Genomic DNA, 11,577 nt, shown 5'->3' with positions numbered 1-11,577 from the left:
AAGATGTTTACTAAGAGGACATCGCCGCAGTAGGCGGTGACATACGTGTTACCTTGGACTCCCCTCAGTTCCCCCTATTCATGTGCGGAATCTCATTGTTGGTGGGGACATCATTCAAGCTGGTGTTTTAAGGCCAGAGGGAGGCTCCTAGTTCATTAGAGCTGTGTTTCAAGGGTTGGAGGAAGAGAGGGGTACTACGTCTTGTGGTGACAACGAGTCCTCAGAATAGTCCCCGGAAGATTCAGGGAGTTTTGGCGAAAGGGCCCAAAGGCAGTGGAGTGGCTGAGCTAAGAGAAACCAGAGGGAGAGTCCTTGGAAGATGGCATCTGCCAGTTTGGTTTTTGCTTGGTTACTGTTCACCATGAGGATGGTCTTCTCCGCCGTCTATCTGGAGCCCGAGGAGGAAGGTGAGCTCACACCTCGCATCACACAACCGGGGATGAAATGTCAAGGGTCAAACAAACTGCCTTTTTAGGGAAACCTTGTACCTTCAAGAAGTAATCAGAGCGCCCATTTTCAAACTGAGGATTATTGGTTTAAAACAAGTTACCCCGGCTGCTAGAGCTTTGAAATGTCCTTATTAAAAAAATCGAATCCAATCAAGTTCAGTAATCAAGTCAAGTCTAATCAAGTCTAGAAAAAACCCTTTTTTCCAATGATGTTTGTAGTTTCTTTCATAACAGCAGCTGTGTGTGTGTGAATTGGCAATAAACATTTAGTACTCCTGAAAGAGGTATTAAGATCGTTTAGATAGATAAAAGTAATAAGTAGTACCAGACTGTGAAAATACTTGATTTCAAGAAAAGTCCTGCATTTAAAATCTTACTTAAGTACAAGTACAAAAGTATTATCAGCAAGATGAACTTGAAGTATGAAAAGCAAAAATTATATTATTCTATACTGTATTTTGGATACTAACTATTGATGCATAAATCTGGTGCTGGTTGAGAGCTTCTCACTCAGTACTTTGTTCATTATTATTATATGTTTAATCTATAACGGTGCATCATATCTAAAGAATTCATCTTGTGTTGTGTATGTAAAATCTTAATTTGAAATGTAACTTTAGCTGTGAGATATGTGTGGTGGAGTGAAAAGTACAATATTTCCCTCTAAAATGTAGGAGAGTAAAAGTATCACAAAAAAGTAGCAGAAAATGGAAATACTTGAGTCCTTGAGTAAATGTCAGTTAAATATTTGATAATACACACAGTAAATAGCAATTTGTCTAAATGTTAAGTCTAAGAGAGATGAATGGTAAAGTATGCAAAAGGGATATCAATTTTAAAAAATCATCAATATGTTTTCACATATTTTTGAGGGAGGTTGGATCTGTTTTTTTTATCTTCTTTCCATTAGAGCTCAATGAAACTGTCATTTGCACCAACGACCATATGGAGGTTGTTATTCCCAGTGCTTTTTTCCTCAACAAAGTGCCTCCAGTTTATGTAAGTCAGCACCGACACATCTCAAAAGTATTTGCCCTTAAAGTAGACATTCCCTAGTACTGATTCCCTATATCATTTGCAGTGTGATTTTGCTTAATAACTGAACATTTGTTTTTGTTTTTGTTTTTTATCGTGTTTCCTCTTTTTAGGTTTGGGATCTGCATTTAAATGATCCAGAGTGCCGAGGCGTTGAGGTCGGAGATGACTATGTTTTCAGCATAAAGACAAATCTCTCAGACTGTGGGACTATAATGGTATGACCTTCAATCTTTTGATAAAGATTTGCTCTAAAGCCTGTGAAGGTTTCTTAGTCAGGCCATGTCTGCTGGACTTAAGAGTCTAAAAAAACACAAAAAACAAATCAAATGTTGCACGTGAACTCGGACATTTAGAACAACTGCTAACAAAAGAAGAAGACATGAGCTTTAACCAACATGAAGACAAACTACACTTGGTATCTCCATTATTGACAACATAAAATCCCCATCATAATAAATTATCTATTTTACGATGTCTACGGTTGTTGTAGGAAGTGGGAACAGCACTTTTTTTCTTCAGCGACGTAAATGTGGACTGAGACCATCTGTGTTGAGACGGGTACTTTGGAAATAGCTCATGGCATGTATAATAAGATGGACAGAGAAAGGCACATAGTCTGAGCCCAGTCAGAAAGGGGCGAAGAGAAAAGAATTGGGGGGGGGGGCATGTATGTCAAGAAAGAAGGGTGGCATTGTTCCTTTTCCCTATAACGGCGCAGGACCTTGTTCAATGCAGGAATGGGACCTCGAACGATCTCGTGTCCCTAAATCATCAGAATTTATGGAAAATGATGATTATTTGTTGAAATTCACTTCAACAATAGGAAGGCCATAAATAGGAAGGCCATAAATCATTGGCCAACTAGCCCCCTGACTGTTTTAATCCAGCCACTCTCATGGATTCAGTCTTCGGAGATTTTTTAAATCCCTACTTGAGCAACCAAGTGTCCTTGAATTTCTTGCGTGGTATGCATGCAGATTTTTCTTGTAAAGCAAGCAAAAGGTTAACGCAGGGAGGAAATCTCCCAGTCCCCCAGCTCAGCAGTTTTACAAGGTTTTTGCATAGAGGCTCAGGAAAGTATGCCTGCCCTGGATTAGATGGCTGTTGCTAAAGCAGAAGAATGCCATAGGTGTCAATCTTGCCTTCACCTTGACCTTAAAACCTTTTAAACCCGGCCGTCAGGGAAGAAATGACTGAATTGTTGGGTTTAAAGGTCAGCCATTTTCATTCAAACATGACGGCGTCCTTGCTCAAGTTTCAGTGATAGTTCTGCATTTGTGAGACGTGGAGCCTTCGAGCGATAAGTGCAAGTGCCAGTGGGGTTCTGTCATGAAGCAATGAAGACCCGTTGGCTTGCGGTACTAACCTGTCAGTGGTGCTCATAGTGGGGGGTCGTGTGTTTACCAAGAGGTAGTAAAAGATGTCTTGTCTGTTAGAGCTCGGAGCCATTCATCCTGCTCAGTGACCACAGAAGCCATCCTCCATCTGCGCTCAGCAGGGGCCCAGACAAACCTTGCGCACAACCTTTTCACCCGTCTCAAATTTAATGGTTTCACCTACGTCACTTGGCAGCAGAAGAATATTGAACAGTATCGCTCACACTTACAGTGTGTGAAAGGACGATAGCTGTGGAAGCTATAGCTTGGGAAAGAGGTTAAATAAAGTGACTCCTCCTGTTACTTTTTAATGTGGTTCTTAAAACTGGAAATGCTGCAGCCGTGGCCAACTTACATGAGACATTTTGCCTTCTAACCACATTCACATCTATAGCCATACTACAGTGCTCAAAGTTGGAAATTGAGTTTTAAATCTTGTAGGGATCTGCAATGTGAACGGTGACATTCTGTAATGAAGGGAGACTAACTGTCTCTCATATATCCCAGACTTCATTTTTGCACCACATGTCAGGTAGAGCTGACACACTTGGCCGATTAATTGATTAGTCAGTTGAAAGAAAATTATTTGGCAAGTGTTTTAATAATCATTCCAACAACTAACTAAAAATGTCAAACTTTTGATTGTTCCGGGTTCACAAATGTGAGAATTAGCTGCTTTTCTCAGTCTTACATTATAGTAAAATTGAATATTTTGGGTTTTTGGACTGTGTCTTGTACGAAAGAAGGCATTTAATGATGTCCCCTTGGGTTCTAGGAAATTGTGATGTGCATTTGTCACTGTTTTCTGGTGTTTTATAGGCCAAACAAATAATCAATTAATCAAGAAAATAATCAGCAGATTAACCGCTCATCAAAATAATGAGTTGGTGGCAGCACTAATTTCAAGTACTGCTGTTTTTGCACTATGAGGAGTCAGTACTGTAAAGTTAAGCATTTTGTTTTAAATAGCCTGTTTCTAAACAGATAATTCAAGGGTTTTCTCCAGCCTGAGGATTCTGTGGATCTGACACGAGTAGTCAACTTAATCATTTAGTCGATTAACATAATATTAATCTGCAACAAGTTTGATAATAAATCAGTCGTTTCAGTCACTTTTCAAGAAATAAAAGCAAATATTCTCTAATCCTATCATCTCAAATGTGCGAATTATCTTCTTTTATTTCCATGATATGACCTTAGATTGGTTATCTAATGTTTTGGACTGTTTGTCTCACCAAATAAGCAATTTGAAGACTTCAGGACATTGTGACGGACGTTTTTCAACATCTTCGGACATTTTATCGACCAAATGATAAATTGAAAAAAAAAAAAAAAGAGAAATAATTACAGTAGATTTAAACGGAAATTTTCCCCAAAGACTTTTGTATTTGTCTTTCTTGTTCTCTCCTCAGGCCTCAGATGATACTCACATCATGTTCATAAACACCATTCACAACAACGATTCAGATGTTATAACGAGAAACTATATCAACATAACTTTTGTGTGCCGCTACCCCATCAACTACATGGTCCAGCAACCCAACGGTGAAAACATGATCAGGGTGGATGTCAGGTAAGTGTGTTTTTAATCGGAATGGCTCCCGATCCGACCGTAAAATGTGTTTGTTTTTTTTTAACACGTGGCCGCTTTAATCTTATCAACTCTGCAGAACGATAACTCTAAACACAGAGGATGGGAACTTCTCAGTGTCAATGTTGTTGTACAAAGATGCAGCCTTCGAGGACAGATGGACCACTGTGCCATCGCTGACACTGGATGATGACATCTTTGTGAAAGTTTTCATGGTAAATAAACTTGAGTCACAGAGTCCATAACTTTTTCTTTTACTACAGAGTTTTAAAGATGTCCACCTAATACCGACACCTCATATTAACTTGAATATTGTATGAGATTTAGCTACACATTGTTACGCCGTTTAAAGCAATATTTTGTGTTTCGTGCGACAAGCTCTCTCTGAGCGGGTGAAACTGGGGGTAAAATGTTGATGGTAAGAGTAAAATGCCTGTTTGAGATGAGCTCTGATGCTGAGCAAGTATTCTTGTTATTGACAGCTATTTTTGGATTAGGTTAAGCACATTGTTACACGACGTTAAGCAATATGTTGTGTGGCGGGACGTTCCAAGCAATGCTGGCAATCTCACACTCCACCCGTGACCAGAAAGTCATTTGAGTGCTGCTCTTCTTCTCTTCCATGTTGTTATAACCTCCTGGCACAGCTGTTGTTTACTTACTATGAATCAGCATTTCCTGGTCTGTTTTGGAAAAAGTGTTTACCTTGTGTAGAGACTGACTTGACTGTCACTCCACCCCCGTCTGTCCCGTAGATACCGGCTCACCTGATACTGCGTATGGAGAGGTGCTGGGCTACACCAACCAGTGATCCATACAGCAATATACAGTACACCTTCATCAGAGACAGGTCTGTCTGGGGACTGTTTGAACAAAAGCAGTATATTTGTGTGTAATAGGAGCCAATAGGGGGAAAAAAACAACACGTTCATGGCAAGCCTATCCTTTTCAATTTGCAATTTTGCATCTGAAAATGTAAGAATGAATAGGTTAAGACTGAGATATTCACACGAGATTCCTTAAAGACGGTTTGTTGAAACCTGCTTGTGGCTGCGTTGTTTCACCACACTTGCAAACAGCTCTACGTCCTCCTACATGGGCGCAATGTCGAAATCTGTAATAAGAGAGTTTGTTGCCTGGAGAGCTGGCCAGACAACAGTTCTCAGAGGCTGGTCATGTGACTCCTGTCAGAGAGGCCACATGCGTTTCAGTCCAACAGCTGTGCACGTCCTTGACAACCCGGCAGTATTTGGGAGCGTTGGCAACAGCAGAGCAGTTAAATGCACAGTGATTTCACCATGCAGGAGGGGAAAGAAATGCTCAAACTAATCTGTCTCCCACTGTGTTGAATCACTTCAGATAATGTTTACATTGTCTCTTAGCTCGAAATCTGTTCCTTCTCTCTTTTTCTAAAGTACAGTGTTTCATTTTAGATTTAAATCCCACTCCCGCCGTGCCTCCCTGACTCCTTTGTCTCCCTCCCTAGCTGCCCGGTGTTGTCAAACGAACAGACCCTGAGTGTCCTCAAGAATGGCCAGGGTCCAGAGGCCATGTTCAGGATACAAATGTTTAAGTTTGTCGGCAGCTCCTACACTAACGTCTTCCTCCACTGCAACGTCCAGATCTGCCACAACGGCCCAGGGCTGTGCCAGCCTGTGAGTGAGCTCATGCAACACCCATTCGTCAAACCTAGAGTCAGAGGCCAGTTCAGACAAGCAGCCTGCTATATGTGCAGCTTAAGCTCTTAATATAGACCCATCAGGCTAGAATAGTTTTTCAGCCATATGAGCTACCAGTCAAGCTGCCCTGATTTTAAATAAGCACTGCTTGACACTGAATCTTATAGCATCGTTGTTCTTTTTATGTTTTACTCATGTATTTCCAAACAGAACTGCTCTGAGGAAGACGGATTAATGAGGATCCGGAGAGACGTCCCACTGTCCCATACAGTGTCTTATGGACCCATTAGACGAGTGCTAAACAATAGTGAAAAGCCCAGTCTGAGTAAGCTTTTATCTTTTAAATAATCTCTGTATACGGGTTTTAGAGCTCCAGCTTTTAAATCTTCAAGTCTTAGAGATTACAGATACCTAAAACGATTCACGTGCAAAGTGTGGCTCCACCTGTGTCCTTTTTTCTGCAGATGCAGGCGGAGTCCCCCCTGTGGAGACTTTTGTTCTCGGAGGGCTGCTGGTCGTCCTGCTGCTGATCACAGGGGTGTTTGGGAGGCTGTGGCTTCGCTCCAGACGCTTCTACCCAGCCCGGGAGGCGCAGCTCACTCTGTCCAACATTCACCACATCTCAGAGGTGGCCTCATGAATCAGGGGATCAGGAGCTTTTCTGAGCAGCTGAAAGGACAAATAAACACATACACATGTACAAATACAGACACACGTGCATAGGTGTGATTTATGATAATGCAATTGCAAATGTGTCTCTTTAAGAAATGAATTTGTTGTTTTGTAGTAAATCGACTTAATAAAGGTCTCCCTCAAGTGTTGTCCCTGTTTTTTTCCCCAGTGGTGAAACTAAAATGCTATACTGAATTAACACTTTGAGGTACTTGTACCTTGCCCGAATATTCCCATTTTATTCCTCTTTTTGTTTCAGAGAGAAATGTTGTTCTTTTTACTCCGCTCCATTTATCTGACATCTGCTTTGCAAATTTAAATTTTACATTCAAGACATAAGTATGATCAGCCTATAAAGTATGATGCATTGTTATAGATTAGACTTCCCAAGAAAAAAACTTCAAATTTGCTTCACCTCAACCAGCCACAACATTAAAATGCTGCTTACACGGAAATACATCTGTAATAATAATCCAATAATATAATTTTACACTTTGATAGGGACCATTCTTAGTCAGTACTTTAACTTCTGGTACTTTAAGAAAACAAGGATTAAATTAGATTTAATATCAGCCATGTGCAGCTCCACTGGCTCAGTTCAACAGATGGTGACAACACAACAAAAAAGCAGCATTCAGCGACAAAATGGCTGGTAGGTTAAACTGTGGACTGTTGTCACTTTTTATTTGAAATATTGTATATTTGTATTTCTGTTACTATCACAAAAGCAGGAGACCTGCAGAATATGACACCAAGTCAAGACAATATTTTATTATGTTTATGAAAAACAGGAATGAATATACATTCAGTGTTTATGGTGATTTAAATGTTTAAATTGAAATAAACTTTTCTTGTTTTGCTTTTGTAGATAATGTTGAATGAATGACAACACTTTTACAGACATATTCATCTTGGCTTCATTACGTCAAGTAGAAAATCCTTTTATATTTTGGATCATTTCATATGTACAGATTCTATATATTTTAAACATTTAATGTATGTAATTAAACGTGAATCACTTTTCATGTATGTAAACTTTCATCTGGACTAGAATTTAAAATAAATTTGTTGCATCTGACAAATTATTGATAAATGTGTGGTTATTTATTTATATTTATTAGGATGTCCATCAGTTTTCTGGTCTTCATGGCTCCACACAAAGCCAAAATAATAAAAAAAAAACTTAATAACTTAAAATGACATAGTAAGAATAACATAACAATAAAAACGCTAAACAATCCAAATATAAAGATCAGAAAATGAGCGAAATCATTTCACACATATGAAAAGATCAACAATAGAAAGAAAAAGCAAATTCTTACACTACTAAAGAACAAAACAAAAATAAAAAACAGTGAGAACTAAAAGAAAACTAAACATACCTTTGGTATAATGAGAAAGCAGGAGGACAGGTGTAGTTTAAGAGGTTAAAGTCATTGACTTTTCCCTTTAGGAAATAAATACAATAATAATTTTAATCAGCCTCTTTATCTTTAACTGCTCTGTTCCACTGTCACAGAGATCTTCAGTGGTAAGATCTTCACTGGGACTTCATCCCAAGTGTCAATATATGGAAACAGCTTCTCAGTGAAAGTGTGTGTGAAGGTGTGTATATGCGTGTTGGTATTAGGATCGGAGAACGAGAGCTTTCCTCTGTTCCAGTCCAGATTCACTCTGATCCTCTGGAGCTTCTTCTGCATTGGGAGCTCACTGGATGAATCTGGTGACCATGATGAGAATTCACCTCTACAGCACCATATTCCCCAAAATCCAGACTGTATGACTCCCTTCCTCTGGACAGACTCTGATAACACACCCACTTCCCACAATGCACTCTCTCCAACCTCGACATCCCAGCTGTGAGTCCCTGAGTTGAAGCCCTCCGAACCCAGGACAAGGCGGTAATAATCAAACCTCTCTGGATTGACAGGAAGCTGCTGTCTCTCTCCTTCTCTCACACTGGTCAGATCTTCAGACAGGATGAGTCTTGGATCAGCAGTGTTTGCGTCCAGAACCACAGGAGTGTAGGAGACAATGTCCTTCATCTTTTTCCAGATGTTGAAGGTCAGGTTTCCCAGGTGTTTGGCCTCATCTAGCAGAGCTTCTGGGAGCAGCTGTGGCACATCCAGCAGGGTGCGCTCCTGGACTCTTTCCATTGCAGCATTGTATTTTTGCAGGAATGAGACGGCTTCTGCTCTCAGCTCCTCCTCTGTGACTCTGACTGTGTCCGAAAGACCTGCTATCTCTCTGCTCAGAACATCCAGCCTCTCATTCAGCGTCTGACTCTTCTGCTCCTCCTCCTCCCTCAATGCAGTGATCCTGGCCTCCTCTTCCTCTTCTAGAAACTGGTGAAGCTTCTTAAACTGCTCCTGAATCTGCCTCTCTGTGTGCCAGGCCTGGACCTTAATGTGTTCTGCTTTTCGAGCGAACCTCACTTTAGCTTGTTCAAAACCCTTTAACTTCTCTTTTATGGGCTCCAGAGCTTCCTTAAGCTCCTTCTTCTGTTGCCGTACAGCTTCATCAATGGGTCTGAATCTGTGGTCGGTGTGTTTTTCTGAGTCTCTGCAGACAACACACACTGGCTGCTGATGGTCCAGACAGAAGAGTTTGAGTTTCTCAGTGTGCAAAGTGCAGAGAACCTCTGCAGATCTCTGATCTCTTGCCTGTAAAAGGGCCTCACAAAGGTTCTTTAACACCAGGTTACACGTTGGATATTCTCTTGAAGATCTTCTCTTACAAATTGGACATTCTGGTGTTTGTTTCTCTTCCCACCAGCTATTCAGACAGCCTCTACAGAAGCTGTGGCTACATGTGAGAACAACAGGATCACTAAAGACCTCTTGACAGACCGGACAGCAGAGATCCTCCTCGGACACAGAAGCCATTTAGTTTTTGAGTAAAGCTGAAAACACAGCAGACAGAAAGTACAGTCAGCACAGCTCCCCTCTGTCCTCTACTGATTGGAAATGCCCAGTTATGAAATTTACTTTCACTTTGAGTCAAACTCACATTCAATGTGTGCAGTGTCAGCAGGTATGAGCAGCAGTGTTATAGTATTCCACTTTTATCTCCTGTAGCTGGACTCATCCAGAGGAAATTGTTAGTTTGGTCTGAGGGTGAATCTAGAAAAATGGTCTGTTTTCCGGTCTTCGTTTCTCTCTTTAGTAAGGAAGAACAACAAACTGTTTCCTGTTTTGTTTGAGTCGAATTGGATGAGGGGTGGAGCTTGAAATGCTGACTGATAGATGTTGCGTTTAAGTTCAAATGTAGCTGGAGGCTGAACGTAATGGAGCAGTTTCACTATAACTAAGTTAAATACCTGGAAGATTTAAGGAAAGAGCTGCCATGGAATATAAAAGGGGACCATGGACCACAAGGGGCTTCAGAGTTACTATATTTTTGGTAAATATATTTAACATCCAGTCTATTGAGCCTGAGATGTAAGGTTTAAGCGGTGAGCTTGAAAGCACACTACACTTCTCTTTATCAGAGGTCTGTAAAGAATTTTCCCAAACTGAAGATGCAGTATGATGATGTTTAAAGAATTCTTCAGTATATTGAGCAATCAATGAAGGAAAACAAGCAATCTTGCTGACAGGACCATATAACTAAAATTCAGCATTGTATTACAGTTAAGGCGAACATTTGTCAATAAAAAAAAGTCAGAACCTGAAGCTTTAGAAAGAGAGAGAGACTTTTTTAAGTTATTGCTGCTTATAATACCAGATATTACAAGGGGGGAAAAAAGCTCACTATTCAATGAGAAATGTAGGTCTGTTTCTAGTTTCATAAGATATTTATACCAATCAGCCACAACATTAGAACCAGTAACTGGTTCTAATGTTGTGGCTGACTGGTGTGTATGGTGGTTTGTGATCAGGACGAGCAGTAGAGTCTTCGCTGAGCGACGGAGGAGACATTCAGCTTTGGGTAATGCACTATTTACCCAAACAGGAGTAAATAGTTTATTTGTTGGGGACCATTCCAACTGTGGATTAGTACACATTAGTGAATATTTACAGCTGCAGGACAGGGTATGTGGGATTGACTAAAAATAAACTGCTGTGCCTGATTTCTTGGTAGGGAAGGAGCATGTCACCCCGTGCAACGGTGTGGCTCATTTATGTGTTTTTAACGGTGTTTCGACAACGGTGGTGGCACAGAGGCAGAGAGGCTACAGAAGCAAGTCAGCAGGATCGGTTAACTGTTACTTTTGGTCTTATGGTCCTATATGGGGCGAGGAAAGTAGGGACAATAATAGAGCAGTTGTAGAGCAATTCCTGGATAAATATATCTGGCAGTGATAAATGATGGAACTGCTTCATCAAACTTAGCTAGAGTAGGAGAGTAGGGTGTTACGGACAGGTATGCATTAGGTGGCGATCATTATCCAATTTTATGGGTATTTGGTCAGAAACAGAAAGAGGGCAGATAGGAAATTAAGAAAATATCCAGTGTTGTGTTATGCAGTCTGGTCTAGGAGGGTAATGGGATTGATATTAAAAAAACAAAAACAGATTGTAAACAGCCTTAGTATTTCATCCACCACTGATTTCCCCCAGTAATTTGGATTGCCTGGCAACACACATTAAAATCCCAAAACAACGTCGCATCGTTTCATGAGTGGTAACATGTAAAACTGTCCTCGGGGTATTCCCCTCCCCGTCTATTTCGGTGCTCTCTCACAGGTCTGCGTCCATAAGCCTCCATGTGACAGGTTGTTTTTACGTGATGACGTTGCGCCGCGCGGCGCGGCGCACCGCACCACGACC

General features: G+C 40.7%; 2 protein-coding genes across 2 annotated transcripts; one reads left to right on the top strand and one right to left on the bottom strand.

The window, feature by feature from the left end:
* Positions 1 to 5,168: 5,168 nt before the first annotated feature.
* On the top strand, positions 5,169 to 6,509 carry si:dkeyp-110a12.4 (pancreatic secretory granule membrane major glycoprotein GP2). Its single transcript, XM_040137384.1, has 3 exons — positions 5,169 to 5,304; positions 5,941 to 6,109; positions 6,344 to 6,509. Exons 1-3 carry the CDS (start codon positions 5,234 to 5,236, stop codon positions 6,479 to 6,481), a joined length of 378 nt encoding a protein of 125 aa, XP_039993318.1. The 5' UTR covers positions 5,169 to 5,233; the 3' UTR covers positions 6,482 to 6,509.
* Positions 6,510 to 7,989: 1,480 nt separating this feature from the next.
* LOC120794968 (nuclear factor 7, brain-like) lies at positions 7,990 to 9,951 on the bottom strand. The gene is made up of 2 exons (XM_040136385.1): positions 9,815 to 9,951; positions 7,990 to 9,707 (listed from the first exon to the last, which is right to left on the bottom strand). The coding sequence occupies exon 2, from the start codon at positions 9,688 to 9,690 to the stop codon at positions 8,299 to 8,301; it is 1,392 nt and encodes a 463-aa protein (XP_039992319.1). The 5' UTR covers positions 9,691 to 9,707; positions 9,815 to 9,951; the 3' UTR covers positions 7,990 to 8,298.
* Between the last annotated feature and the right edge of the window lie 1,626 nt (positions 9,952 to 11,577).

The sequence above is a fragment of the Xiphias gladius genome, chromosome 10, assembly GCF_016859285.1.
Source record: "Xiphias gladius isolate SHS-SW01 ecotype Sanya breed wild chromosome 10, ASM1685928v1, whole genome shotgun sequence".
Lineage (NCBI taxonomy): Eukaryota > Metazoa > Chordata > Actinopteri > Istiophoriformes > Xiphiidae > Xiphias > Xiphias gladius.
This window is presented reverse-complemented; position numbering and strand designations above follow the sequence as displayed.

What these genes read in the sequence shown, in the direction of transcription:
- si:dkeyp-110a12.4 (XM_040137384.1), top strand. Translation starts at nt 5,234, where the DNA reads ATGGAGAGGTGCTGGGCTACACCAACCAGTGATCCATACAGCAATATA. An exon ending in TACACCTTCATCAGAGACAG is followed by an intron (nt 5,305 to 5,940) that starts GTCTGTCTGGGG and finishes CTCCCTCCCTAG; the next exon opens with CTGCCCGGTGTTGTCAAACG. An exon ending in GCCCAGGGCTGTGCCAGCCT is followed by an intron (nt 6,110 to 6,343) that starts GTGAGTGAGCTC and finishes ATTTCCAAACAG; the next exon opens with AACTGCTCTGAGGAAGACGG.
- LOC120794968 (XM_040136385.1), bottom strand. Translation starts at nt 9,690, where the DNA reads ATGGCTTCTGTGTCCGAGGAGGATCTCTGCTGTCCGGTCTGTCAAGAG.